The sequence below is a fragment of the Camelus ferus genome, chromosome 22 (assembly GCF_009834535.1).
Source record: "Camelus ferus isolate YT-003-E chromosome 22, BCGSAC_Cfer_1.0, whole genome shotgun sequence".
NCBI classification, from domain to species: domain Eukaryota; kingdom Metazoa; phylum Chordata; class Mammalia; order Artiodactyla; family Camelidae; genus Camelus; species Camelus ferus.
The window spans coordinates 2,197,227-2,221,177 of NC_045717.1; the positions used below are offsets into that span (position 1 = coordinate 2,197,227).

At 46.5% G+C, this 23,951-nt stretch overlaps 2 protein-coding genes and 1 non-coding gene across 4 annotated transcripts in view; all 3 read right to left on the reverse strand.

Annotated features, from left to right (window-relative positions):
- Positions 1-19,601, reverse strand: part of ZNF454 (zinc finger protein 454) — a 34,793-nt gene extending 15,192 nt beyond the window's left edge. Inside the window, 1 exon segment of the mRNA XM_032464912.1 lies at positions 19,525-19,601. The gene's annotated coding sequence lies outside the window, so the exon portion shown is untranslated.
- On the reverse strand, positions 4,573-22,005 carry ZFP2 (ZFP2 zinc finger protein). Of its 2 annotated transcripts, none has more exons than XM_032464913.1 (3): positions 21,903-22,005; positions 19,525-19,621; positions 4,573-6,857 (listed from the first exon to the last, which is right to left on the reverse strand). In XM_032464913.1, exon 3 carries the CDS (start codon positions 6,781-6,783, stop codon positions 5,386-5,388), a length of 1,398 nt encoding a protein of 465 aa, XP_032320804.1. In that variant the 5' UTR covers positions 6,784-6,857; positions 19,525-19,621; positions 21,903-22,005; the 3' UTR covers positions 4,573-5,385. The 2 variants fall into 2 exon arrangements, with proteins under 2 accessions (XP_032320804.1, XP_032320805.1); XM_032464914.1 differs by lacking the exon at positions 21,903-22,005 and adding an exon at positions 21,756-21,896.
- LOC116659172 lies at positions 20,933-21,122 on the reverse strand. The gene has a single exon (XR_004314454.1). It is a non-coding gene; the product is annotated as a U2 spliceosomal RNA (small nuclear RNA).
- Positions 22,006-23,951: the final 1,946 nt, after the last annotated feature.

Below are 23,951 nucleotides of genomic sequence, written 5' to 3' on the forward strand. Positions count from 1 at the left end.
GCCCCCTGCAGCTCTGCCCCGTCCCCTGGGGAGCTGCTGCCCCGGCCTCAGCGAGTTCCGAATACAAGGCTCAGAACCACACCGGGAGCATCTACTCCAGAGCGTAAACGGGCTTCCCGGAGTCGGTTCCAAGATAACGCCAGAGGCCCTGACCGCATCCTCCTCCACACGCACCCGCGGATTCGGACCCCTAACCCAAGTGCCCACATCTGGCCTTTTTGTCCTGGGAGTCAAACCTTAGCCATACATCCAGAGAAGTTTGGGGCATCAGATGAGCGTCCTCCAGAACGTACCACGACCCGGACCTACTCGGTTTGCATTCACCCTCCCCACCAGGTTCGACCATACCAAGGCCAATCCTGCTCTCCCGATGCGGCCCTGGCCACCGCGCCTGGTCACCACTGGGACGCACTTCGAGGAGCTTCTGCCGGCGACGAGAGATCGCCAGCGCCACATCGCCGGCAGAGCACAATGAGCTGGAGTCCGCAGCCCGGGTCGGGACTGCGCTTGCGCGTTGCCCAGGGAACCGCGGAGCGGAGCTGCGGCGCTTCTCCTTCCCAAACTCCACTTTCTAGAGGGCGAATCCGCGGCGGGCGCCTGCGCCAGCGGCGGGCGGAGAAAGTGATATCGCGCGCCTGCGCAGACAGGGACGCGGCCTTCAACACCCCCGCCCAGGCCCGGGGGGGTTTCTGTGCTGAAACTACATTTCCCGGAGGCCTCGTCGGGGGCGTCACGGTTCCTTTGGCAACTGACCCCCAGTGTGCTAACCCGCACGTGCGGATTTGGTTCCGTTCCGGTCAGACCAGGGAAGATGAGGGACCAGCGAAGAGTTGGGGACGGGATAGGGGAGGCCAGTCCGGGCGAGCGGCGCCTGGTCCGGTGAGGAGAGCGGGTCCCAGGGCAGCACCCCCAGTACGGCGTAGGAGGCGACAAGCCGAAAAGGCGCGCTCCTGATGGAGGGCTGGGCCCGGGGGACGCAAAAGCCGCCAAGCGTGGCCTGCGGCCGGGTCGGGGCGTGCTGGGCAGGAGGCCGGCAGACGGGGAAGGAGGCTGCCGCGGCGCTGGAGGCCGGGCCCGGGGCGGTGGCCGGGGACTGAGGGCACGGCGCGTGGGAGCCGCCCACGACGGGGGATAGGCTGGGTCCTCCACGGCGTATCCGGAGGACGGTGTGGGACGCCAAGGAGGCTGTGCGGTACACCTGGGGCGGGGGGTTGGGAAGGTGGGATTTATTTTTGTGGACAGTGTTTTGCGGGGGCGGGCAAGGACGAAATACAGAAAGATCCGACTGTAGGTATTTAGTTGCCTTTGAATATATATTTTCACGGAGCTCAGAAAGGAAAGATGAGAGGGCTTTAACTTTGTGGCCAAACAAAAACCGAAACCCCTCAAGGACGGGACCTGAGATTTATCAGTGAGGAAACTGTTGGCCACCTCTGAGTGAGCAGTGTCAGTGACACTACGGCATTCTGTTTTGGGTTTTATTGAAGATTTCATTCTATAGACACTGTTGGAGCACTTATCTGTCAAGTACTGTATTAGAGGCTGGAGAAATGGCAGTGAAAGCCTGCACTCACGCAGGCTGCATTCTACTGGGAATGAGTCAACAAAACAAATGTACAGTATTTATTAGTTGGTGATGACACAGTGAGGCCGTATTAAAGTTTAGAGTGTGACGGGGGTGAGGAGGTGGAGATTATCTTAAGCAATGTTTTTAGAAGTCTCCTCTGAGGAGGTTAACATTTGAGCAGAAATTTGCATGCAGTGAGGGAGGAAACCGTGTGCCCATCTGGGGAGAGAAGAGAAACTGCTGACCAGAGATGGAAGCGTGTTTGGTGAGTTTGTGGCTTAGCAAAGCCAGTTTGACAGGAGAGGGCACAGTGAACGAGGGAGAGTGGGAGGGGAGGTTGGAAGGGTAACCAGAGGCCTTGAAGGCCACCGTAGAAAGTGTGGATTTATTCTGTGTGTAATGGGGAACCATTAAAGGGGTTTGAGCAGGAGAGTGGCGTGGCTGAACACATTTAGACACAATCACTGGTCAGCTGTGGGAGAACAGGCTGTGTGGGGCCAGAGGGAGGGCAGGCGCCCACAATTGTATGACCTTCCTACAGGGCCTTTGCTTTGAGAACTCCGTGATTCTAAGATAGTTAAGGGCTCTGGATGCCATGCTAAGGAGTTTGGATATTATTCTGTTTTCGGGTATAGGAGAATGATGATAATAAAATATTTATTGAGCACTAAATATGTGTCGGGCACTTTTATAAGCACTTTACATGAGCGTTGGCTGTAACCCAGAGCTCAGCAGTTTGTACTATTAATAAGTAAACTGAGACAGTGATATACTAAGTGCTCTCCCCAAGGTCTCATGACTGGAGAGAAGGCGCAGAGGTTGTTACCTGCTGCCCAGGACGGCTGAGAACTGACAGACAAGGGCCCCAAAGCTTCCAAAACTGAAAAAGTAGCGAAATCTTCATTTATCGGACCCATTTCTGCTGCTGCTCCCTCTAAGGGTTCATATTTTACCAATTTTGGGTTGTTGCATCCATCTTAGGCTTCAGTACACTTTCTTCTTCTCCCCCTTGTCGTCTGCCTCTCTTTTGAGACTTTAATTTTGCTGCTGTCTTCATCATTTTTCATCTATTTCCTACCCACCTCTCTGCCTCCTTTTCATCCATTTCTCTATCTTGAGATCAGGTGGGGAACAAGAAAAAGAATTATGTGAAGGGAAAGGAGGAAACTGGGTTTAAGGGAGAGACATTATTAAAAACCTAAGTTCCTGAGGATATAATTAACTCAGTGTTTCATTCCCCCTTAGTCTTTGCCTCCACAGAGGTCCCGTAACACAGACTGAACTACTCAAGGTCCAAACACCCAGACTCCATAGGGAGCCTCCTCCATTGCTACCCACAGATATCTTCTGTACCCATCATTTCCTCTTTTTAAAAAAATTTTTTTGGGGGGGAGGTAATTAGGTTTATTTTTAGAAGAGGTACTGGGGATTGAACCCAGGACCTCGTGCATGCTAAGCACGTGCTCTAGTGCTTGGGCTACACCCTCCCCACCTTGTACCCATCATTTCTTGATTCCTACCTCTCCTGGTGGAAAGTTTCCTTCGTCCTGTTGAAAAAGATCCCTGTAGCTGCCACCTGTGCCCCAAACCGATTTCCCCACCTTGAGCTGCACGTACCCTCCTTCCTGCACCTACAGATGCTCCATGTTTATGCAGTGATAAACATGCTCAGTTCTTCTACCTCATACACTCTTGACAGACTGTTCGTTGGCTACAACACCTTTCTCCACCCACCCTTTCTTTGCCCACCTCCATTACAGAGGCTGGAAGAGCTAAATACTTATTTTTTTCAGCCTTCTTTGCACCTAGCCTCCATGCAACACAGCTGTGGTCAGTGAGCTGTAAGCAGAGATCGGCTGAGGGGCTTCTGGGAAAACCTTGCCTGGTAGAAGGCACAGGTGTTCCTTCCTGCCTTGAATGCAGCTAATTTACCTGAAGCTATGGGAGCCATCATGTGACATCACAGAAAAGTCCTGAAACTCTGGGCACTGAATAATTTTGTCTTTGAACCAGTGCCAACCACCTCCATATTTGTTATGAGAGAAAAATAAATCCCTGTTTGCTTGTAAGGCACTGTTATCTGGGCTTTCTCTTATTTGTTGCTGATATATACACCCTCTGTATATGTATTCTGATACAGACACTCCCTCTCAACCACAGTCTCCCCCCGGTTATCTTCCTAAATCTCGCCTTTCTCAGGCAAGCTGCGAAGTCCTTTTCAACCTCTAACTCACTCTTCAAGCCACTAAAATTTACAGGGGTTACCCATACCCAAAACCAAAGGCCATTTTCTATTTTTATCTTCCTGTAGTCCTCTGCGGCACTGGAAAATATGAACTGTCCCCGTCCCTGTGCTAAAATTCTCCTACTTCTGTGCTGCCACCTTCTCCTGATTTTTGTTTTTCATTCTTCTTTTGCTTATCGTTTCCCCTCAGCTTCTACTGATTCCACTTTGCCCACTGACTGCGGTCAGTGACAGCACTCCCAGAGAACCCTGGCTCACTGGCCTTCAACTTACTCTGCTGCCCGGACATCCGCTTGGGTACCCACAGACTCACAGGATGCCCCCCAGGCCGGACTCGTCACCGCCCCGCAGAACGGGTCAACTTTTCCTGTTCTTATTGATAGCACCCCATCCACCCAGGTAAGTTCAGGCACCCGTGTTTAATTGGTTGCGGTGTTACCTGACTTACTACTTCTGGAATTCTTCCCTCTTCCATCCCACCGCCAATTGCTTAGTCTTTGGAAAACAAAAGACTACCTTATTCATTTTGATTTCTAGACATTTCTAGAATTAATCATATTTAGTACTTACTAAATGTGCACAAAATAAATAAATTGCCTGAACGACTCTCCTAAGTACAGACCTATTCACCCTCTCCCTGTGATTACTCTGAGCATGCTGTGAGTTGCAAAGGTTTTGTTCACGTGTCGAATTTTTGTCTCTGTTAGCGTTTGGCCTTTTCCCCTTGTCACTTCAGTCGTCAGAATATGAGACAAAGATGTGTGTTTGAATCCTATGGACTCAAAGGCTGTATTTGTTACAGTGTTTTCTAAATAGCTTATTTGACAATAGTTTAACGACTACTGAGAACTTAAAACGGCATGCTGCTGCTCTGAGACCTGTACAAGTATTCTGCCACCTGGGAGCACTGAGCCAGTGCACCAGGGGAGAGAGTAACAACGCGCGGGGGGGTGGGGGGTGGTAACAGGCGTTGGCAGAGGTAGGGAATTTTGACTCAGAACATCCAGGGAAACCCGACTGTGGAACAGGAGCATCTGGGTGACACACCTGACATGGTAAAAGATGGAGGATTTCCCAGCATTCATTATATTTATAGGTTTGTAGCATTTTAGAGCTGATAGGGATCTCGGAGCCTTCTAAAAAAAAAGTCCCTCATTTACCAAATAAGGACACTAGGACCTGGTGAAAGCAGGTGACTTGTCCAAGTCAGCGGCAGACCAGGACGCCAAGTCAGGCCTCCGGGCTGCCCAGGTAAGCACTCCCATTCTTCTCTCCAGTGTGAAGTCCCTAATGCCCAGAGAGGAATCTGCAGCATGACAGCAGAGCGCACCTTCCGCGTGAATGGCCCTTGTTTACAGCATCAGCTGTCTGAACCTTACTTTTACTTCTCAATCAAGATTTCTCCACTTTTATACGGCTTCTCTGCGGTGGCCTGTCCTCTCCGATATGGTATGTTGTACTTCAACTAAGAGGTTCCTACGATTGTTACATTCACTAGGTTTCTCCATCACGTGACCTAATGGGGTTATCACTGGAGGGTTAACCACGGTGAAGGGTCCTAGGAAAGCTCTCCTCACGTATGAGTTCTCTGATGCCGTGTGAGGTTCGTACTCCGACTGAAGGCCTTCCCACATTCGTTACACTGATAGGGCTTCTCTCCTGTGTGAGTCCTCTGGTGCACTGTCAGGGATGAATTCTTAATGAAGGCTTTCCCACACTGGTCACATTCATAGGGCTTCTCACCGGTATGAATTCTCTGATGCTCAATAAGATAAGCACTCTGGCCGAAGGCCTTCCCACATTCGCTGCACTCGTACGGCTTCTCCCCAGTGTGAATAACCTGGTGCACGGTCAGCGACGATCGCCCAGTGAAATGTTTTCCACACACCGGACACTCATAAGGTTTCTCTCCAGTATGAATTCTGCGGTGTTGAGTAAGAGATGAGTTCTTACCGAAAGCCTTTCCGCACTGATTGCATTCAAAAGGCTTTACTCCCGAATGAAGTCTCTGATGCTCTATGAGGTATGTACTTTGGCTAAAGGACTTCCCACATTTGTTACATTTGTAGGGTTTTTCCCCAGTGTGATTCCGCTGATGCAGGGTGAGGGTCGAGCTCTTACTAAAGGCTTTCCCACATTCACTGCACTCATAGGGTTTCTCTCCGGTATGACTTCTCTGATGTACAATAAGATGCATGCTCTGACTGAAGGCTTTTCCACACTCATTACACTCATAGGGCTTTTCCCCCGTGTGAGTTCTCTGATGCACTGTGAGATTCATGCTTTGGGTAAAAGCTTTCCCACATTCATTACATTTGTAGGGCTTCTCTCCAGTATGAATCCTTTCATGCTGAATGAGGGACGAATTTTTGCGGAAAGCTTTTCCACATTCTTTACACTGATGCGGTTTCTCTCCAGTATGAGTTCTCTGATGAGCAGTGAGGTTCATGCTCTGACTGAAGGTTTTCCCACATTCATTACATTTGTAGGGCTTCTCTCCAGTATGAATCCTTTGATGCACAGTCAGGGAGGAGCGTTCAATGAAGTGCTTCCCACATGTGTTACACTTATAGGGTTTCTCCCCCGTGTGAATCCTCTGGTGCTTAAGAAGGGATGAACTCTGGCTGAAGGTCTTCCCACACACATTACATTCATAGATTTTTTTTCCTGCAAACATCCTTGGAGTCTTAATTAACCCAGCATTTTGTTTAGTGTCTTTTGCATGTGAGTTCTGCCTGTGAGGGCTTTTTCCCACAGGGATAGGTTGTTGTGTATTCGTGACTGAACCCTGAATGGAACACCTTTCAAGTTCATTACCTCCACACATCCTTCTCTCAGTGAGGGTTTCCTTGTGGGTAACTTGCACATGGTCCAGATGTCCATCCTGGTTTTTCTGTTGCCCCTCAAGCCAATGGTCAGGTTCCCAGGCTTCCCCCAGAGCAGAAGGCCAGGGACTCGCCCTTTCCATCATCACCCCGTGGGACGAATCTTCAGTAATGCTGAGCTTTTTAGCTGACTCTTTGGTTTGAAGGCTTGTCTCCCAGTCTGAAACAAATAAAAAGTTCATTGGCTTCTGTGCTGGGAGGCTGAGGAACTGTATGAGGTGGGAATCAGAGGATGAAACTGAGAATAATTATAGGGCATTTGAGAGCTTTTCAAAGATGTCCCTACAACTAGGAAGAGAGCTGTAAGGGAGGGGGGGGAAGTAGAAGCAGGGCAGGCAGAGGGCAGCGTGAGCTGTGCAGGAGGGATGGACACCGAAGTCACCGACCACTGGACAAGACTAAATAATGAAGATGGAACTAGGGGAGACAGACAGACAAGCCGGGACCGGGAGAGGCAGACCAGGAAGCCCTGCCACGCTCCTCGGGCATCCCTACCAGCAGTGCCTTCCCTCCTGCAGCACCGTCTGCAATTCTGACAGTAAATCTTCACAGCGCATCACAGTGTAACCCAGGGAAAAGAATGTTTACCCTGGAGTCAGGCAAACTTGGGTTTAAACACTGGCTGTTAACACTTATCATCTTAAGTCGTAACTTGTTTCTCTGGGTCTGAGTTTCACAGACATAAAATGAGGATAAAATAATCTGATAAGGATTAAGTAAAATGTACATAAACTATCCTTCGGGAACACAGTTGTCTGGAACATCAAATACCAGGACACACTTGAAGGGAGGACAACACAATCTAAAAGCCCCCCCCGCGGCCCCCCAACTTTAAGGAGCATGTAATTTTCTCACTTCCTTCAGGTGAGAGAGCCCTAAAGGGCCCACCCTTTCCTTAGAGACAGGACCTGGTGGCAGGGGCAGGGGCGGGCAGGGGGATCTGCTGCAGACGGGGCTGAAAGAAAGACCTGGCAGCCACTCAGACTGATTTTCTCAGATCCCATTTCTCATCCCAGACAAAACAGCCCAGAGACAATGAGAGGCAGAGGGCAGGAAGCTACAAATGGAGAGTCAGCTGGTCAGCTTGATCAGGATTACCAGACCAGAGATCCACACTGAACCAACAGACCAAAGGCCTGTGGGCAGGAGGCTTTACTGCGAAGCAAACGGTATGTGTTAACTGGACCTCCTCCTTCCAGCCTGACCTGCTTATGGAAAGGAAGCGAAAAAGTGGAAACCCGAGTAGGCGCCACCTCTACAGCACATACACAGCCAGGTAACCTCAGAGAGGACCTGTCTGGTCAAGTGTGAAACACCAGCAGGCACACCGGAACCGGGGCTGCCTCCTGCCCCACCTCACTACGTCACAGCCAGCTGTGCAGCGGAGGTTCTCTGAGAACATCCTGAGTGGGGCATCTATTCACACTGCTAGACGAAGTCCAGACAGGCAGAACTATTCAAACATTAATGATACACAGAAGATACCCAAGTTGGGAACTACATAGAGGTTCAAGAAATGTTTAAAATAATAAAATCGGGAGAGCGAGGGGGAAAAAGCATAAAAACCAAACGGGAGAATAAATGCTTCCAATCATCAAAAGACATAAAAAAGAAAGTTAACAAAAAATAAACAAAAGGTACATACCAGGAGAAGACACTTGTAACACATGACCCGAAAAGAGCTCTAGAACTTGGACTTGGGAAACAATGTCTGTGGAACACTATGCCCGCCAAAAAATGGGCCAAAGACTTGAACAGGCACTTAAGGGAAGGAAACCTGAACAGCGAGTAAACATAAGCAAAGATGCCAACCCAGCAGTAACCAGGAGAAGGCTGATTACGGCCCCAGGGAGATACTATTACCACATCCACCTGAGTAACAATTCAAAAATTCAGGTTGACAGCTTCAGATTTTAGAAAGACACACCGTAATGGAACTTGCGCGCACTGTTCGTAGGAGTGTAATTTGATTCAAGTATTTGAAAAACAGTTTAGCACAACCTAGTGATGTAAACAGGCACACAGACTGTGATCCAGCGAGTCCTCTAGTAGGTACATACACAAGGTAACTGTCTGGCCAAGGTCCACCGTGATTCATAATTTTTAAAGGAGCATTGTGTACAATAGTGAAAAACTGGAAACAACCCAAATGTCCAGCAACAAGAGAAGAGATAACTAAACTGTCAAATGTTTATGGAACAGAATACTTGAAAACAGTGAATGTTATAGATTTCATGTCTGGGTCTCCCCCAAATTTGTATATTGCAGCCTAAGCCCTAAGGAGACAATATTAAGAGCTGGGGTCTTCGGTCATTAAGTCATGAGGGTAAAGCCTCTCGTGATGGGATCAGCGCCCTTGTAAGAAGCGGCACACCAGAGAGCTTGCTGTCTGCTGTGAACCAGGAGGGCCCTCACCCGAAACCCAACCGTGCTCGCACCCCGGCCTCAGACTTCCAGCCTCCAGGTAACTGGGCCTGCTCCGTGCAAGGAGGAACACACTTTTTGGAAACATCTACATTTATTATAGTCTTTTACATTAACTTTCCTACTAATGGAAGCAAAGATGTGTGCCTATATTAAACATTAATTAAGAGGCTTATGTTAGCATGAAGGTACAGAGTTTATGAATTCTGTGTGTGTGTGTGTGTGTACACACACATATATTTACACACACACACACACTCAGAGGCAGCAACCCAGTACATCTCTGAGAGGGATACAAAAATCATGTATAAAACACGAACAGGTTTCCGTGTTCACAGGTAGTTCAAGGTAGCTTCCTGGACAGCTTAAAATGTCATAGAACCCCTAACGGCACCTTATTTTTCAGACAAAATCTTTGATAATAGATTTCTAATACTTTACCCATGTTCTTACCTTTGTTTCCTTCATAACTGAAACCTTAACTGATTTAAGTCTAATGACCACTGATCAAAGGATAAAAATTCACTGCTTTCCACATTCCATAATTTCCTTTTCCATGTTAGCAAGTTAACTAGATAAAACCGCCTCTAGGAACAACACTTTTATCTTTACATTTGTGACTCAGCTTTTATAAGACACGAGCAAAATTTAACAAAGCATTCAATCACTGTACACACGGACACTTCAGTACAGAAAAAGAAAACCATCATCTACAAAAGAAAATTAGGCCAGGAGGCACAAGTTCTGTTTTTACTAGCTATACTAAGAGGTAAGAAGTCAGAGCAAGGCAAGGAAAGAAAGTTATGATTTTTTTTTTACAATTGGCATTAAGCTCGAAGACCCAAGAAAACAAAGAGCCTGGTTCAAACTCCGGCCTGCCCTTTGACCTCTCTGGGCCTGCTCCCTCCACCGCCGAGGGGTTGGGAGTACCCACCCTGGGGGAGTGTGCTGCTGGGTCGATCAGATGACACCAGGGCGGGAGCTGAGCACGGCGCTCACCCGCCGCTTTCTCATCTTGGGTTTGGACGGCACAGTGAGACCAACGGGTGGCTTAATCTGGCAATAACGGCGGAGGAAATCAGGAAAGAACAAGACGTGGCGTTTGCACACCATCACGTTTTCTGGGCTCCGTTCTCTGCCTCTTCGTTTCTGTGTTGAGTTTCTCCTCTCTCATGGATGTCCCTCAGCTCTTGTAAATGCATTCAAGGCTCTTCCTCGGTCAAAAGCACACAGGAGGCACTTGAGCTCTGACTTCTTTCAGTTCCTGCCCTTCTTTTTCCTTCAAAGTGAACTTTGTTGAAAGGACAGTCTGTACTTAGAAGACTTTGCTTGTTTCCTTCCTCATGCTCCCACCCACAGCACGTTTCCCACAGACCACAGCGGTCTTCCCGGTCCCAGGCCACCTCCTCAACGCTCAGACCAGCGACACTTCTCATTTCTTACTTGGCATGCCACCCTCTTCTCTGTTTTTTTCTCTTCCCTTGGCCCAGCTCTCCTCCATAAACTCTCTCCTCCCTCTCTGACCACTCCTTCTATTCACTGAGATACATGTCACAAATATGATTATAACTCTCAAAGCTATAGTTTTACCTGATTACTAAACATTCTACTTAATGCCATCTAATAGTCACTCAACAAACATAGTAAACACCTACTCTGGCAGACAGTGTGCTAGGCAGGGGATATATAAAGAGAAGTAAGCTCAGTCGTGACAATTCCATGAGCCTACATATTAGTGGCGAGACGGATATTCAAAGAGACAGGAAAAATACAGTATGAAATGCAACATGTAAGTGAAGAATCTTTAGGATTCAGGCCAACAGAGAAGTTGGAACATGGGTAAAAATGTGGGAGAGGAAAACACAGCATGAACAATACCTTTGTTTGCCTCTGCTGCTTCCACAAAACCCACCAACATGACAGTGGCATAATGAAAAAGTCATAAACAAATCCACTAAAATAATCTGGGGAGGAAAGGGGGAAAGGCTGCATGCACATGCCAAAAGAGAGCCAAAACAAACCCAAAAACCCCAACCAAAAAAATAATTTATATATCCTCCTACAGTCAAGAGAAGGTAACGCGTGCATTTAAAAAGATTGCTATTTAAAAAGGAGGAGCACTCCGAGGTTAGAAGGAGCACAGAAATAGAAAACACGAGAGTAGAAGTAAGTTTTCTCACAGAAGGGCTGGAAGACAAAATTTAAGGAAACCTTGGCATCCCGCACCCTTCCCTTCACACAATGCCATGCAATTTACCGCAGGGTCTTTGCACCTGCTGTTCCTGGTACCCAGAATGTTCTCCCACATGGCCCATCACTCTGAGTATCTGTTCAGTAGTCCTCTTAAAGAAGAAGCCTTCCCTGGACACCCCTGTAGAGCAGCACTCTGCTAACTGATTGACTTTCCTTACGATGCTGTTTTCCACACAGCACCTGACTACCACATTCATTCCCCACCTTCTCCCTCCCTGCCTTCTTTCTTTATTAATTTACTGTCTCCCCGCTAGACTATAAGCTCCACGTGGAAACTGCCTGTTTTGCTGCTGCTCTGTCCGCAGTGTTAGGAACAGGGCCTAGTGCTCCAAAAATATCTGGTGGTTATTTATATAAGAATACAAATAGCAATAGTAATCGAATCCACAGAAATCTGTAATAAAGTTATATCAAAGCTACCTTAAGTGATCATTTTATACTTAAAAAATTAGCATTCAAAATATAAGACGATATCCAAAAGTCGTGCAGTATGCAGCGGAGCCAGGAAGACGTGTACATCCTTCGACCCGCTGGCTCTTCTAGAATCCTGCTCTTTAGAAAGCTTGCTGGAAACAAGCCGTGGTGTTCCTAAGATGATTTTTATTCCTATCAATATTTTTTATAAAGATTTCTTTTATTACTTTGTACTTAGGTAGCTGTACACTATCCAGAGATCAAAAAGTATTGGCCTCTCTCTTCAATTTAAACAATGTATAAAAAGAAGTGGTGATCAACACTTCTTTGTCTAGTAGTAAAGATAAAGGTGTTCCATGCGGAGAAAGGTCAGGGATAACGTCTAAAAGAGAAATTCCAGTTGTGAGGGGGGTTAGAAAGCCGATAACAAAAGAGCAAGAAGCATTCAGTGCTTAGAGGAGCGTGGGACTGAACAGGAAGCAGCTGCAGATCAAACACTGAGGGACGAGAACGGGCGGGTGTAGCTCAGTGGTAGAGCGTGTGCTTAGCACGCACAAGGTCCTGGGTTCAATCCTCAGTACCTCCATTAAGAAATAAACAAATAAATAAAAATGTAATTATCTCCCCATACCCAAAATACATAAATTAAGAAAAAATGCTACAAATGTAGCTGTTTCTGAGGCAATGGAAATGCTTGTGCCAGTTATAAAATTCTGGTTTCTGAAGTGAAAAAAAAGTGAATGAAGGGCTTCAAATGGCAAAATTTCCTTTTTTATGGGTGAGCTGTATTCCATTACATATATATGCTGCATCTTCTTTATCCATTCATCTACTTACGTGCACTTACAATGCTCCATATCTTGGCAATTATAAATAATGTTGCTGTTAATAGCAGGGTGTATGTATCTGTTTGAGTGAATTCTTATTTTGTGGTTGGCTTTATTCCTTTGATAACTCTGTAAGTTTAAAAAGCTAAAGCTCTAAACGTTCTTAAGAACAATGAACGGTACATATATATAAATTTTAAAAAATGCATTCACCTCGGGAGGGTGAGCGATGTCAGCAGTGCGGAGGCATCTGAGAAAACACACAGCAAGTGGTGCAGGTCTTAAGAGACCAAGGGAGCCCTGACGTGGTTCTCCCCACGGTGCCGCTCCCGGGGCAAGTGCTGGCAGCCTGACCCTTACCCGGGGAGAGGCACCATGGGCGTTCTTTTGTCCTCAGGCTTAGTTCTTGCTCCAGCTGAGAAATCACATTTGGTTTGGAAAGCTGGTGCCCTGCTCAGAAGGAGAGACACTAAATGTGGGTTCTGAACTGAGTCTGAGCACCACTCCCAGCCTGTGTCTCATCGCTTCCCCTCAGGGCTTCTGAGGTTCCCATTTCCCCTTTTCTACAGAAAACGTTTTTCTCCTTGAAAGAGAGAACACCAAGAAACCCACCCTAAAGCAACGCCCTTGTAGTATCAGGATTTCAAGCCCAAATTCACGAATTTCACAGGCTGTACAAGACGTCAACGGCGGGGAGGTGGCAGCAGGCAGGTCCGAGTAACAAGGAGACGTCCTTCCCCAGCGAAGCCAGGTGCCTGGAGCTCTCCAGCATCGCTCCCCTGAGCAGTGTCTAGCTGGATCCACTCCTCCCGGATGAAATCCACAGACTTATCCTCAAACATCCCCGACTCCTGAAGCTATAAATTCCCGCTCAAGGGAAGGGTTGCGCCAATGACACCCTCCGAAGGGAGTGGAAAAAACAAGCAGCATTAGAAGGGACGGGATAGAGAGAGCTATGTGAGGAGAACGTGTCATCCTCCCAAAGGAACCAAACACCTGCAAGAAAAACGGACATTACCATGAAATATCCAGAGGTAAATATAGAAAGTGCTTTGGCATTTAGGGACGGAAGAGGAGGTCCAGGGGGCCGAGGGGGAAGCTACCGAAGGCTGCTCTAGGTTAGCACCGAGGAAGAGGAGGTGGCGTTCGGATCGCCTCCTGTTCACCCACGGATGACGGACGGAGGGGTCCCCAACCCTAAAGAGCACAAGATGACCGAACACGTGACACCCAGCACTGGACAGATGAGACTGTGAGCAGTTTATCAGTCACAGATCCTCACCCGCATGGCGGAGGACACTCGGGGGTTGCACTTGGGAGCAGAGAACTAGCAGGGGCCGTGGGAGGCAGGCTCTGTACTGACAAGGGGGTGAGGTGACCCTTGGTAACCACGGGAAGATGGGATCGGCTTGTTTGAACAATTCTGTGGGCTGGTAGGGAGATGAAACCCACTAGGCTGAGGACTGGGAGGGGTGTACCTGGCTGGGCTGATAGGGGAGCTGGCCAGGCAGGTGGGGGGAGCCCTTCCCACTGGGTGGGGGTGTGTCTGGCGAGAGCAGGGGACCTCACAGCTAGGTCTTTGGAGTAACGTGAGGCTCCAAGTTGTAGACGCAGCACATGGAATTTTAGGCTTTACTATAATTGGGCAGGAATTCCAGTTAGTGGGGGGGAAGCATGTGCAAGCGGGAGAAATCCAGAAAGTGGCTGGCCTACGAGACAACCAAGAAAACACCCAGCTTGACTTAAAAATGGCATTTCCAATTTATAAGCCCATTTCAGCCTTGTTTTGTAGCCCCCAGACTAGGAAATAAAACTGTAAGCATTCATCTCTGGGTAATGAGTGTGATGGTTGACTTGACTGGGCCAAGGCATGCCCGAGTAGCTGGTAAAGCATGACCTATTTCTGGGCGTTTCTGCGAGGATGCTCCCACCTGCATCGGGAGACAGAGTCCACAAGAGGTGGGAGGGCTTTGCCCAGTGGGCTGAGGGCCCGGACAGAACAAAGAGGCTGAGGGAAAGGCGAGTCCGCTCACCCTGCCTGAGCCAAGACAGCCGTCATCTGCTGCCCTTGGTCATCCGTGCCCCTAGTTCACGAGGCTTCAGACTCAGGACCTGCACCATCGGTCCCCGGACTCAGCCCCCGGGTCTGGAGTGGGATGGCAGCACAGTTTCCTGGGCCATCTGGAGTGCACACGGCAGATCGTGGGGGCTCTCTGTCCTCCACAGTCGTGCACCCCCACTCCCCACGTAATCTCTCTGTACATCTACGTATATCCCATTGGTTCGGTTTATCGGGAGAACCCTAATGCATACAAGGAGGGAACACGAACTGAGTGGTGGTTACCATAAATGATAACTCTGGGACTCAGTTTTGTACCTGTAGGGAATTCATATGCCTCAGTTCATAGCATTCAAATGACAACCAGCTAGACTCATAGCATTAAAGCCATCATTCTATAGATGAGGAATCTGAGACCCAAAAAGGTTAAAGAACCTCCCCAAGATCATACAGCTTGAACCCAAGGCCACCCAACTCCTCCTGTTGTGAGGGGAAGCCCAAGGAGAGACCCTTGCCGCCCTCAGCAGCTGAGAGATGGAGAGAAAGACAGGCGGGGAGATGGAAGGAGACTCAGGACCGAAGGTCCGGGGAAGGAGGGCTTCAAGGACGAGAGAGGTCCACGCTCTCAGAAGCCGGGTGGGTCAAACAGAATGATGAGTGGAAAGAATCTGCTGGTTCCAAAATGAGCTTTCAGCTGAGAGGTAAAGGCAGAAGTCAACTTACAGTGGATAAAAGAATAAAAGAGAGGGAGGCTATAGCTCAGTGGTAGAGCGCATGCTTAGCATGCATGCGGTCCTGGGTTCAATTCCCAGTACCTCCACCAAAAAAATAAGTAAGTAAGCCTAATTACCTTCCCCTACCAAAGGGAAAAACAAGAATAACAGGAAGATAAGGAACCAGAAGCGGTCAGATGAAATTACCTCAAACTTCTTGTGAAGATGAGAGATACAACTGTAAGGAAAGAAGGAGTAAGTTGTGGAAATGGACAAGGTCTTTATTTAAGGACACAGAGCACTGTAATGTGCGAATAGGCAAACAGAAGGAAATCAGTGGAGAAGGAAGGACTAAAGAGACCAGAGACGGAGCAAAACCAATTTCCAAGCAGTTTGTGTGTTTTACATCCTACTGGCTGAGGACTCCAGAAAAAGTGTCAGCCCTGAGGCACAGAGTTTACTATCTTCCTACCTCATTATTTTCTCCTAATATTTTAAAATCAATGTATCAAAAAAATAAAAAATGTTTAAAATCACTGACAAATATTATCAAGAAAAGTGAAAGTAGCTACTAGTAAGATATAAATACATGGGAGACTTTCCATTTTATGAAAGGAAAAAAGGAAATAAGAAAAATTATCAATGCAACAAATTTAAGGAAAAGAAACAAGAACGCATAGTAACCATAAGTCATTAAGTAAGCAGCAAAAGGCTTGATACACGTATAGCAACAAATACAAATGGGGTGACTTTATCTATTAAAAAACAAAACCTGTAAGGTTGGTTTAAAATCCAATTAAATGGCACATATGAAAGAAACACCTAAAATACAAACCAAAAAGTGAAAGAAAAAAAGGCGGGGGTGGGGGCGAGGGGTAGTAGAGCTGAAACACGCAGTCAAGTGCAAACAAGCAGAAGAAGAAGCTGGGAGGGCACGAGACCTCAGTAAGGTGAGGCAGGATGTACGCTGGAAACAAAACATAAGCTGCTGCTTTGCAAAAAGGATGACAGTTCAGAAATATGACATTCTCCTTCCAAAAATCAATCTACTTTCAATAAATTCGTAACAAAGCAATCGCCTTGTTGGCTAAACATACGAGGCGAAATTAAAGCCCAAACGCAGACTCCTCTGGGCTGATTTCCTGGTTCCCCCACCTCCCCTGACTCTCGTCCCCTCGGGTGCAGGGCCCCCGGCCAGCACAGGCCTTGTGTCGGCTGTGGAACTGTGGGGCCCTGTCTACACAAGTACAGAAAGGCATTTTTTTTGTCATTTAAAAAAAAAAACACGTTTTTAACACCTTTACTGTGGTATAAAGGCTGAAATGAAACTTAGCTGCATCGCTCATAGAACGTATTTGTTGTTAATCCCCTAAGACATTTTCTCCCTTTCTCCTTTGCACTTACTACGGGTTTTTCTCCCCAGCACTGCACGGGGAGGGTACAGGATAACTGCACGGTGTCTGAAATAAGCAGCTTCCTGGGTTTCTCTCGCTCATGCAGAGGTTCTCCTAAACCTAAAACACAGGCTTTTTTGATGTTTTTATTCCTTAAAAAGGTCAAGTATCAAATGGAATCAACAGGGATATCTTAATGATAAAAGTATGATTAATAATAATAATAAAAGTATGATTAATTAGTAATATTAATAACTAATAAAATTAGTCATTAATAATGATGAAGCTTCAGGCGCCACAGCAACCAAATGTCTTCAAAGAGCACTCTTAAGTAATTTGTTTCTACAAAATCACAATCGTGATCAAGTTATATCCCAGTCACTACAGCAACAAAGAAAATGAAACACCTCAGAGTACACTTAACAGGAATATGCAAGGTCCTCGTGACCAAAGTTAACAGAAGCCATAATGCAAGATCTGAATAGAACAAAGGGTGATTTTTTCCACTCAACAGGAAGAAAAAACATTGTGAAGATGGTGGTCCTCTTCAAGGTGATACAGATTTAATGGAGACCAGGTCAAAATTGCACATGTTTTAACTGTTTCTGTTAGAACTTACTATTGTTAATACCATTTGGCCACAAGGATAAATATATAAGGACAGTACAGTAACCAAAATTTTGAAGAGAAAAATAAAGGGGAATTTGCTTTATAAAATAAAATAAATTCTAAAACAAATAAAATAGTGTGGAACTACAGTAGAAAAAGAGCAACAGAACAGAACCCAGAAAAATTAACTCATGTATATGTGTGCATGTGAATATATAATATGAAAACACATACATTTATGTATTATATATAAATATTATTTATATATAGATTTAGTATATTTTAAAGGTAGCATCTCAGATCTATGGAAAAATAACTGGATTATGCAATAGATTCTTTCAACAGTTTATCACAGTTTGAATGCCTCAGAGGTGCCACTCTGGCTCTGCCTAGCTAAACAGACCCCCAGTCACACTCCCCCAGGTCACCCTGCTGTGTGGCCATCACGGCACTGAACAGTGTCCTCAGTAACACTGCTTCTTCACTGCTGCCCTCTCTTTCTAGAAGAGAAGATCGAGGAGAAAGGGGCTTAGCCTGTCTCATTCACTGCTATCTCGCCAGCATCCAGAACACAGTTTGGCAGGGCATTTAGCACAGTAGGCAGCTGCTAAATTCCTGTTTAATGAATGGATGGATGATGAGTTGCCTCACCACACTGTGTTAAATAAAGTAAGATTCTGACCTCACATTATATTCAAGAAAGTCCAGATAACTCAAGGATCCAAATTTAAAACGATAAAGCTAATAGAAAATGTAGAAAAGTACTTTTATAATCTAAAGGACCAGAAAGCCTTTTAGAGCAATGATTCCAAAGCCAAGCAAAGGAAAAGGAAAGGTAACTGCATGAAACGTCAAAATTTATTTGCCGCAGAAGATTATAAACAGATTGAAAGGAAAAATTTCAAGAAACAAGAATGGCAATTTATGGCAAAGGATTAATATCCACATTATACAAAAGGCTTCTTTTATATACAAACAACCCAACATAAAAATGGGCAAAAGATGTTAAGGTATCTTAAAAGGACAGAAGAATGTACATCCATAGTTATTTTTGAGGATTTGAGACCTGAAAGTATATCTTACAGCCTTAAAAAAATTTTTTTACAACTATATGCCTAATATTTATATTCAGAAAAAAAAGGATAAAATTTAAAGGCAAATACAAGTCATACTCAGGCAGTTAATAGTCGCATCAGTGTCCAATGTAGGAAAGATAAAAACATGAGGAAAAATGAAAAAAGGACTTGAGCTCTAATGCTGCCCTGATGTGTCTCACACCAATCCCTGTGCTCTTCGAAAGCGTCAGGTCATCGAAGACAAAGACCCAGGAAGTGTCTCAGGTGAAGGGAGACTAAGGAGACGGGGCAGCTAAATGCCGGTTGTGCCAGTTTGTTTTTTTATGCTGTACACCAGAAGTTAATACAACACTGTAACTCAACTATACTTCAATAAAAAAAATTAAAAAAGAAAAAAACTAAATAAAATAAAGGAAAAAAAAAAACAAAACCCTGCAGAAGTCTTACCAAGGCCAAGCATGTGGCAAACACTCAGTTAATGCTGTTACGTCTCTCATCACCAGGAGGAACTGATGCTTCAGAGAAGTCAAGTCACTTGCCCCAGGCAGCACAGCTATTATAAAACGGTAGATTTACACTTGGGACACTCTTGACTCCGCTACAGCAAATCCTCTCCAGGTGTCCCTGCCCAATCGTGCTTCTTCTGGTCGCCACACTGATTTCTTTTTTCAGGTCTTGAACACTGACAATCCAGGTACTTAACCATATTTGTTCTTATTATCATATTCATGTGCAATCATGGAGCCTGTTCCTTCTAAAGATGCGACCTTTTATATGTCCCCTGAGAGTCCATAAACCCTAGAAGCAGCAGGACTGTCTCTCACATGATTTCTGTTCCTTTCCTGACCCTTGAACAGCACCAGCAGCTCAGGAGGCCAGGGTTTCCAGCTGAATGAGGAAGTGACAGCTGAGAACAGATCTGAGGGGTACTGAGGGGGGCTGTGTTGTAAATATCCAACATTCGGACATCGCAATAGCCCTGTCTTCTGCGGTGAGACCCACCGACAGTCTAGGAGCAAGGAGCAAGGGAGAGGTTTGAGCGAGAAACATGAGCTCACCTGTGCTCTCAGTGGTGACGGCCCAGCAGCCATTGCCTTCTCCTTCCTTCCCGTGGGGTCCTTCCTTGGGGACCGGCTGGAGCCAGAGGAGTCAGAGCTGAGGGAAGGAAAAGACATGAGAAACAAGCCTTCTGCAACAACAAAAATACAGTGCCTACAGACAAGCCAAGTAACAAGTGTATGGACACCGGGAATTGACACATTGTAACTGCCTATACTTCAATTTTTTTAAAAAATAATAAAAATAAATTGAAATCTCTAAATAAAAGTCAAATAGTTAAAAATAATTTCACTTTATAATAAATAAACCTATAAATAACAATAAATCTTAAAAAAAGAAGTGTATGGTATCTACATAAAGAAAACTATCATTTTTATTTATTAAGTTTATTTGGATATATAAAGCTAAACAGAAACATCCCATATTCCTGGAGAGAATGGCACAACATGCTAAGCTGTCACTTCTTTGAAATTAACTTATAAACTGAACATACACCGAGGCAAGTTATAACTAAATAACAATCTTGTGAAGTTAGTTATGGAAAAGATGATTTTTAAAAAAAGTTAATTGTGTTAATGTAACAACAGCTAGGAGGTTTCTGAAAGGAAATAGTGATGAGTGAGACTCTGCCCACCAGACATTATAAAGCTATGATCATCAGAACAGAGTGTTACTGAACAAGCAAAATCACTCATTCACCGGATGTACTGCTGACCACCTACTGCGTACCAGGCGTCATTCTTAGGGGAAGGGATGAATATAGCTGTAAACAAAACAGATCAAGTCTCTCTGCCCTTATGGATGTTACAGTCTGACAGGGAAAAGGGTCAGTGGAACAAATTAAAATCCTACCAACACAAAGAGTTCAGAAAAAACTTTATATGTAAGAACTCAGGTTATGAAAAAAGTGACATCACATCAATGAAGGAAGGATGTGAAATTAACACTTAGACTTGGTGTGGGTCAGTCAGGCACCCTTAGCTGCAACGTTTATAAACTACTATTTTCTAGAGAGACTAGGACAGGAGGTATCAAAAGCCTTACAGTATGACCTAGAAATGTCACTTGAGAAGATTTACAGAATGAGACAAGAATACAAAGATATATGCAGCCAGATGGCCTATATTGTTTATAATACAGGGGGGAGGGGAAAAAAAAGCAACCCTAAGAGCACAACGCCTAAAGAGAGGATTAAATACGGCACAGACATACTTTTCCTCACATTCATTAGCCGTTCTTGAAAATTGGTATTAGTAGATACTTCCAAATATTAAGTTAAAATAAGTTTATACTGCATATTGATTAAGTTGTACTTACGCAGATAAAAATATTTATTTAAAAAATCACGGAGCTGAAGATTCGTGCACTTTAAATCCCTTACCAAATGTATTTCGTAACTTTTTTTTTTTCTGGTGCACCGTTCCTGGAGGTACTGCAAAGCAGGTGGATGCGTGGAGTGGACGTAGCAAGCTGCTATCCCAACTCCCTCCTCCAAAAATCCATTTAATATATTGTCCTCGGATAGAGGCCATATCGGATATTAAACTGATAGGAACAGATACTACACTTGATCTTAGCCAAAAGGCTGAGAAGCGATTATAACTCATTTTTAAAAGTAAATGGAGAAAAGGATACTAGTACCCATATGTTTGTTTAGAAACAAAACATTTCTATTCTTATACAGATACATGCCGCCATGCAGATTTTGATAGTTTTCAAACGATCTTTTTTCCTTTTTTGCTCCTCTGAATCTTCTAGCTGCCCTACAATGAACTTTGTCTTCCTTTCTTCCTTTTATTTATTTATTAAGAGAAAAAAAAAACTGATCTTAAAAAAAGAAAGCAAATGATCCACTCAAGTAGAGCCCCGCACAGGGTTGGCCTGCCCTTTCTTACGAAGGTGAGTCGAGGAGCGCCCCGCCCCCGCCCCTCGGAGTTAGGAAACCACAGCGGGCGGGTCGCCGAGAGGCGGCTCACACAAAGGGCAGGTGCTGGAGCCTGGAGCCCCAGCACCCCGGTGCAGCATCCCCGACACTTCCGAGGTGGGTCCCAGGGCAAGTCCGCGGCGGGGAGGAGCCCGGAGTCCTAGCGACTCCCCGAGCTTGCGGCCCCTCGGCGGCCCCTCGGACCCGGAGCCGCGGCGCCAGGGCCCCGCCCGCGCTGCCCCCGGGACAGCCCCTCCGCTCCGGGTGGTCCCTCCCGGCCTGGCTTTGCGGTGAGAGGCGGCGCACCTGGAGCCAGGGGCCCGGCGCCGCGCAGGGCCGGAGAGGTCGCGCCCCGGCCCACCCTGAGGAGCCTCGCCCTCGGCGCCGGGTTCCTCCTGCCAGGACCTCCGGCTTCAGCCCGACTGGCGCTTCCCGTTGCGGCCCCGCACTCACCATCTCCCAGCGGGAGCAGGAGCCGCCGCCGGGGAACCGATGCGGCCCCGCCCGGCGCCTCCACCCTGGGCGCCGGACTACATTTCCCACAAAGCCGCGGGGGCGCGGCGCGGGCGTCGGAGTACTCAGGCGCAGGCGTCAGAGTGCGCAGGCGCGGGCCCGCGGCAGGCCGGCTGCGGGCCAGGGTCTCCAGCGGACGGGAGGTGCTGGCTCCTGGGACGACTGCATCGTTTCGGTCAGGTAGTGGCTTGCCACGCGATGAGCGAGCTGCTCGGCGATCTTACCCCGGCTGCGTTAAGGTAGCCCGTCTCTGGAGTCTGTCGGTTTCTAACTCATGGGTAGGGGAGAAGGGGCAGACAGCCGTGGCGAAGGCTCACCTCCCTGCTCTGAGATAAAGGGAGCCCAGAGGAGTCGCTTACAGAGTTGTCAGTAGAGTGAGCAGGATGTGGTTAACGTCCCCGGTACACAGCGGGCACTCCACGAATGGTGGTTACTGGGCTTCCTTTCTAGCTCAGTGTCAGGTGCTGCCCTGTTTGCTCCAAAAGCATCACTGTGTAGAATGCCAAATCTCCAATTACATGTGTGGCCAGCTGGATCTGCCACCGGGATCTGGAGAGGGACATGACATTTAGGGCGGATCAGTATAGTAGCTTTGATTGTAATACTTGGTTTTCTAAAAATAACTGCTAGTTTCCTCTGCCTCTTTCTGTTGGTGCAGCAAAGACCCAACCCTTGACCAAACTTTAGGAAGGTTCCTTTGAGCTCTCTTTTCTACTAGGCCTCCTCCTTGGGCCGTCTTTGGCTTGTGGAACCCAGTTTCAGCAAGAATCCTACTGTTGCAGGAAAAAGGGGTACCAGAGGATGGCTGTGTCCCAGTTCTTGGGTGAGTTCCTGGGATGTGCCCCATCAAGTGAGGCTCCTTGGCTTCAGCACGAAAGAATTCAAGAGTGAGCCATTGTAAATTGAAAGCAGGTTTATTCAGGGAGATTACAAACTCCGTAGACAGACAGAGTGTGGGCAGTCTGAGAAGGCAGAGCAGCAGCTCTAGGAGATGGGATTGTCCTGGAAAGTGAGAGCTCCTTAGGAGATACACGCCCCATTGACACGATGTGGGCATCTCAAAAGGTGAGAGGCCCCAGTGGGTGGGGTGATTAGTTTTTATGGGCTCCATAATTTCATATGCTAACGGGTGGGAGGATTATTCTTTTCTGGGGAATGGACAGGGATTTCTCAAAATTGGGCCACCGCCCATTTTTTGGCCTGTTATGTTCAGCCTTGGAACTGTCAGGGCACCTGTGGGTGTGTAATTTAGCATGCTGATACATTCCAATGAGCATATAAGGCTCAAGGTCCACTGGAACTCATCTCCTCCGTCATCTTGAGCCTGGTTGGTTCTAACCAGTTTGTGTCATACCCTCAATTGCTGTGTCTTTCTTTTGATGGTTGTGCCCTGCCTGCTTCCCTCCTGTCTCACTGCTAAGTCAGTTTAGGTAGAATCCCCTCCATTCGTGATATCTGATCAAATTTCTCATCCCCTACTCTTGATATCTAAGTTCTTGGCCTGCCTTTAGCAAGAATCTTCTTAAGCCAGTTAAGCAAGAGTCCTCCAGGCTTGCTGTCTTCTATTTGGTAATTTTCCACCCACTCATTCCCCCTGGCCCCAACCCTTACTCTGCTTGTTGGCGTTGTAAATCCCCAGCTGACTTTGCTCAATTGGGAGTTGAGTTCAGTTTTATTGAAGCCTCTCTCCTTTATTGCAGTGGTACTAAATAAAATGTCTTTACTGCTTTTAATTAGTGTCCAACTCTGTTTCTCTTTGAGAGCTGTCTGAACTATTTCAAAATATTGAAAAACATGAAAATCTTCATAATTCATTTAATCAAGTGAAGGTAATCCAGATAGCACCAGACAAACAAAGTAAAAATCTACCACTGTGCTAAGATAAATACCTTGAATCAAACAGTTGCTTCAGGACTACAAGGTTATTCTTACATTAGAAACTTCATGAACATATTCATCATGGTTGTTCTGGTAGGGAAATAGCCCTTT

Bases quoted from the DNA above. Each gene is read 5' to 3' on its own strand.
- ZFP2 (XM_032464913.1), bottom strand. From the start codon at position 6,783: ATGATGGAAAGGGCGAGTCCCTGGCCTTCTGCTCTGGGGGAAGCCTGG.